This window comes from Hibiscus syriacus, unplaced genomic scaffold (genome assembly GCF_006381635.1).
Source record: "Hibiscus syriacus cultivar Baekdansim isolate YM2019G1 unplaced genomic scaffold, ASM638163v2 tig00012374_pilon, whole genome shotgun sequence".
NCBI classification, from domain to species: Eukaryota; Viridiplantae; Streptophyta; class Magnoliopsida; order Malvales; family Malvaceae; genus Hibiscus; species Hibiscus syriacus.
Window position 1 is genome coordinate 96524 of NW_024062271.1, and position 6013 is coordinate 102536.

Here is a 6013-nt window from a genome sequence, read left to right on the forward strand (position 1 = left end):
TATCTTATATGGGTATTTATAGGGTCTCTATAATCTTTTGTAATGTTAGAAAATGTCGGAAATAAGTGGTCAAACACAACTACTTCAAAACATTAAAGAACAAAGATTATATCTTGGGTGGTCTTCGTTTGCTGACTTCCTTTGTCATTGTTCATGTGTATGGTGGATTTTCGGATTTGGGTGTTCCTTTGCCAAAGATTCTGTGTTTCTCAATAAACAAGGGTCATCTTAATAGAAATTAATCGCTTCTATTTTTTTTATTATTACTCATAATGTGTTTTTCTTAAGGCATTGTGTCGCATGCCATCCTACGTAAACAAACAGCTCTAAATAACTTGTATAAGAAATGGATGTGCATTGTCCCATGGACCAGATTCGATCATTTCTTCGCAAATGAGAAATCCGACAAATTAATACCAATTTCATGTTGTGTACGTGTCGTTTGAGCTTCTGCAACTATTTGCGAAGAGCTACATTCTTCAACTGTTTTATCAACTTCCCTCTTCTCCAACTGTAATGATCTATGATCAACATGGTGTGTCGGTGAATGTGTGGAATCCAGTTCCCATTGATCGTTCTCGATGTTTGAATGCCTCGGAGATGTCGGGTAACTTCCGACACTTCGAGGATAGTTATGAAGAAGATGAACCGGAGACATCCCGTGAGTCGGAGTAGCAGGCCTGCTTGAATACGGTGTCATGCTCTGAGAATGAGACTGCTTGTTGCTTTGTTTAGTGTGTTTCTTGGCTGTTTGGTGCCAGTTTTTCAATGCAGCGGCGACTCTTTCGTTAAAGATTGTCGATCTCATGTTCGTTCCCATCTGTAAACAAACATTCAAATTAAACTCAATTTTGCACTCAATTTTCCAGCTTTATTTGTTCCAAACATTGTCTTTGAACTTCTTACCTGAGTGACCAAAGCATACAGAGGAAGTGTCACATAACTGCAGAGAAACTGTATAATGAGCCTGAAAATTTGCATTTTTATGAGCAATCTTTTCACTTTCACAAATAAAAAATCTTAGCCTAAAAAAAATACTTTCAAACTCACCCCATTGAGATTCTAATGATTATATCTTCAAGTTTCTCGTGGTAGCAAGATCTTAAGCTAAATTCATACTGAAAACAAAGCAACAATCGAAAACTATTTATTAAATGAGATCAAATCAGTAGAGTAAGAAATATGAATTGGATTAAGAAGAAGAAAATTTGAACTCGAAACATTTAACTTATTTGATTATAAAAACACACATTATTTTTCAGTTTCAATTTGAAATTTGATTATTTGTACTTAAATTCAAATTGAGTGTGTTCGATATTAAATGGAAAGAGAAAGATTCAATTAGGGTTATAAATGGTTAGAATTTAATATAAAGATATTTGTATTTAGTTTGTTTAATGATTAGAGTCTAAATTAAAATTGTATCATAATGAAGTCGCGAATAATTTTTACGAGTAGGGCTTGTTTACCGTGCTCCACGCGAAAAAGGCCAGTTGAAATGCATTCTGGAGAAAGGAAATCAAGAATCAACATATGATGATAATGAGGAAGAAGAAAAAGAAAATGTATTACCGTGAAGAGAACAAGATGAATGATAAAAAGAAGAAACCGGGGTCGACCGAACCAGAAAAGGTCATCACCCGGTTGAACCAATGGTGCACCCTTGACTACTCCCCCTCTATCTTCAATCCTAAGCCCCATTTCCGTTATGATCACTTGCAGCTTCGTCCCTACCATTAGAATTATCTGCGAAAAGCTTGCTCAATTTAGGCCATAATTCCATCTAATTTCTTGCTCCCACTCTCAAATACAAGTACAATATACTTACAACTAAGGGGATAAAGGGTAGCCAAAAATAAGAGTACCATCCTGTCCATTAACACAAAACTGTTTATTAGTCATCGATAAAAACCCTTTAATCATATTGACCTCTACTCATCGCATCAAAAAGAAATAATTACTCAATTATTTATTTATATTTAGAATTTATTTATTATCAAAATCATTATTCATTGCATATAATAAGTTACTATTGAAAGGCTTACCACTGGTATAGGCGAGAAGGAAGAGGACAGCAGTGAACCAAATGATTGGACTGCAAATTCAATATTAAGTTAGTATTGTAACTTTAGGACTTCTCATTTCTTCTTTATTTTTTGATTAAATAGTCGATAATATTTTTAATAAAATAGAAAAGTGAATAAAAATTATTTTAAAAAATCGAATATATCCATATTTAAGTACCTGATCCCAACAACCACTTTAAAGTCCTCCTCTAATGACCTCTTGATGTACTTTTGAAAATCAAATTTGGTTTCATTTCCATGTGCCAAATGTGCCTGAAATCATATTATTGTACTTTCAAATTTGATTTAGAAACACATAGCATAGCATATCATATATACATATATTATAAAATAATACGAGCTTAGCTCACCACAATAAATCCATGTCTCAATGTCATGTAATCAACTTTTGTAACCGATCCAAAGAACTGCCTAAAGAAACACATCTAGTAACGAATAAAGAATTAAATTAGAATTTGGAACCACAATGTTTTTAGAAGGATTATAAATTACATGAAAAATTAATTAAAAAATAAAATTTAAACTTGAGAACTTCAATATTAAATTGGTTAAGCTCGATTTTTTATATAAGATAAAAGGTCTTCTTACGATCCAAAGGGATAAGGTTGAACGACTCCAGCAATTCAAATGTCTTTTTCCAAATGACGTGTCCCTTGTGAATCTGAACCTCTCTGGATCTATATTACAAAATGGTCAACTTCATTAAGTCTAAAGCTTACAACAAAGGAAAGTCAATTTAATAAAAAAATCTATATCTTAATTGATATATAAAATTAATAAAATGGTTGCAAACATTCTTTTCCTTGTATCATAAAACAAAGTTAATAAAATGGGAAAAATAAAGCAATTGTCAAACTCAACTTATGTAGTAAGTCAATAAATATAGGAATTTATTATTAATAATGTATCTCATATGGATCGTTAATGTTATATAAATTATATATTATTAATACATCAAATATTCATTTATATATAAACACTAATTTAATTGAAGAGTATTTTAATTTCAATTTTTTGAAAACTTACCATTGTAGTATTGATATTCGATGGTCTTGGTCTCATTTTCCCAGACTTTCCATTTCCTCATCTACAGTCCAAACAATTGTTAAAGAAAAAATAAATAAAATAAAAGTAGCTCAGAAAAAGAAAATTTTCCAAGAAATATGTGTTTATATATATAACCTTTGTTCTCCCCAAAGCATAGGTTAAGATGCAGTAGAGAATATGAGAAACCGCTAACACAAAGATGAATATATGGAGCTGATGGATACCATAAGCAGATACAAGTGCAACTTTACCCTGGGATAAAAAAATATTCTTTAATAATTGAATAACGGAAGCATAATTTTATACTAAGAACTTAGTAATATTTTTGAAAGGGATGAACTTATATAATTTTATAGAAATAAAAATAATTATTGATTAAAAATATATAAAATTTTAAAATTTTCAAGATGATCGCTCCCTCGATCCATCGCTGAATATGTATACAACATAAGTATTGAACACAAAGTCAAAGGAAAACAGAAATGGTAAATAATCATGCCTGTTCTTGACATTTATCATATTGTGAAGTTGCAAGACTGCGTCTTGAAATATAAAAGCTATCATCATCATCATCTGTTAAATCAACAAGTGTTCTACCGGAAACTTTTGCACCTTCACTTTGTTTATCACATGGATGCCAAGTGTTCGCCAAGTTTTTTGGGATACAAATGTCCGATATGTGACCTTGAAGTACTGTTAGCATTAATGATATAAATCCCATAAGCATAAGCTCTACAGAAAGAAAGAAAAAAAGTATACTTGTTAGTATTTTATTGACTTTTCGGTTTAAAATTGAAAAATGATAATAATTAAAGTTAACTAATTACCCGCTTTAACCTTCTCAAGTGCTTCATAAAGAGCTGTTTTGTGTCTTTTCTTGAACCACTGTGTAAAGGGCATGCAACAATGCAACGTATAAAATCAAATAATTCAATTAGTTTATGAAAGCTATAACGAAAAACAAAATACTATAATATTTGATTAAATAATTATTTTAATTATTTTTTAATATTTTATCTTAAGGTAAAATGGTATAAGATAAAAATTGTTAATCAATAAACTGTCAATGTTCTAAAATAGGGTTTTCTCCTAAAATAAAAGGTTAGGGTCAAAATATTCTAAAAATAGAGGTTAAAATGTCTATTCAGTTAAACAATACAAGTCATTTTATCTTAAAATAAAATATATAGGATAAATGCTTTAAAAAAAAGACTAAAATGATTATTTAATCAAACATTAAAGATATTTTTTTGACATAATGGTGTAACGTAAAGATTAATATATACTGCTGTAATAAAAGAAAAACAAAGTTACCTTGCCAAGAATGTGAATGGCATGTTCAATGAAGATTGAAATAACAAGCAACACAAAACACACCACTGCGACAGCCCATGTTGGTGTCTCCTCCAATGAACGTGCTTTATTTGTTGCATCCGCCATTGGAAGCTTTTTTTTTTTATTGAACTAGTAAAACACAGAGTGTTTCTAAGTATAAAATTATAATGAAAATCAGACGAAAGAGGAATTGCAAGAGAACTATTATTATTTAATGAGATGGAAGAGAGAATAAAGAGTTATTTATAAAGTTTAGTTTGTATTGATGGAATATAAAGTCAACAGACTCATTACCAAAATAGATGACTTTGACTTTTCCAAGGATAGACTCAACAACAACCCCTTAAGATTAATTAACAAAGAAAAACATGTTTATTGGGCATGTGTATTCATATGATTCTTATTTATGTATTCGATTTGTAATTCTCTGAGTTTTGTATTATTTTGATTTTAATTAATTAGTAACGGAGATCAGGTTTAGTTCATTAAGATAATTAATAATGTGGATATAAACCCTAAGATTAAAGACTAAACTGTGTGGGTTGATCTACCCTTAAGATCAAAGTTAATTGATGAATAGCATATTATTTTATTGGATGATAATTGGTGCTAGATGAAGCTAGTTAGGATTCAAGAACTCTGTAACATCCTCAATACCGGGTTAGTGATCAAATTGTAAAGTTTTAGAATTTGGTGACTAGAGTAGAACAATGGATTAGTTCAATGATTTATTTGGAAATAAATCATAAAAGTTGTTAGTAATTATTCAATGAAGTAAAGGGTAAAATGGTCATTTGACAAGGAAGATTTTTATTTTCCCTTATAAGATAAGGAAACCACGTGGGAAGAGAGAAAAGGTTCCAGAGTTCTCTTCTCTTCTTCCTTCTTCATACGTGAAGGCTTGAACAAAATGTGAGTCTTCTATTTAGATAATTTCTGGTTAAATTTAAGGTTGGGTTATGATCATTAGATGATAACTAAGCTTAAGGAAAGCTTAAATTATCTTAAAATCAAAAGATAAAGGAGTTAAGGAAGATTAAAGATTTGGATTTCTTGAGTGAAATATTGAAATAGAGTTTATAATAAGACTTGAAAGTTGAATTTGACTTGCCATCAATAAGAATAAGAGATTTATGAAGTTAGAAAGGATTAATAACAAAGTTGAAAGTTTAGTAAGTTCTTAAAATTTAAGAATCATGATGAAATATGGAAGATAAAGATGGTTTATATGGATATAAGTTGGTTTAAGTAATGGTAGTTGAGTTTAATGACATGATAGGGGCTTAAAATAGAATAATTGAGTGAAAAGTTGATGGTTTTCGGGCTTAAAATGCAAATGCTGGGCAAGGTGTATCGATGCACTCTTTAAAGAAGAAACATCGAATGAAATTAGTGCATCGATGCATAAGGAGTGCATCGATGCACCCCCTTAAAATGAAAACATCCAAGGTGATTGGTGTATCGATGCATGGGTAGTGCATCGATGCAAATGTTAAGGGATGCATCGATACACTGTAGAATGCATCGATGCACTTCAAGGGGAA

The 6013-nt window shown here is 30.6% G+C and overlaps 1 protein-coding gene across 1 annotated transcript; it reads right to left on the reverse strand.

Annotated features, from left to right (window-relative positions):
* Nucleotides 1-257: 257 nt before the first annotated feature.
* LOC120205354 (MLO-like protein 12) lies at nucleotides 258-4660 on the reverse strand. The gene is made up of 15 exons (XM_039205246.1): nucleotides 4449-4660; nucleotides 3962-4019; nucleotides 3634-3866; nucleotides 3270-3386; nucleotides 3114-3174; nucleotides 2676-2764; nucleotides 2438-2512; nucleotides 2245-2339; nucleotides 2046-2095; nucleotides 1829-1869; nucleotides 1573-1746; nucleotides 1470-1505; nucleotides 1051-1118; nucleotides 907-967; nucleotides 258-820 (listed from the first exon to the last, which is right to left on the reverse strand). The coding sequence occupies exons 1-15, from the start codon at nucleotides 4572-4574 to the stop codon at nucleotides 380-382; spliced, it is 1725 nt and encodes a 574-aa protein (XP_039061177.1). The 5' UTR covers nucleotides 4575-4660; the 3' UTR covers nucleotides 258-379.
* Nucleotides 4661-6013: the final 1353 nt, after the last annotated feature.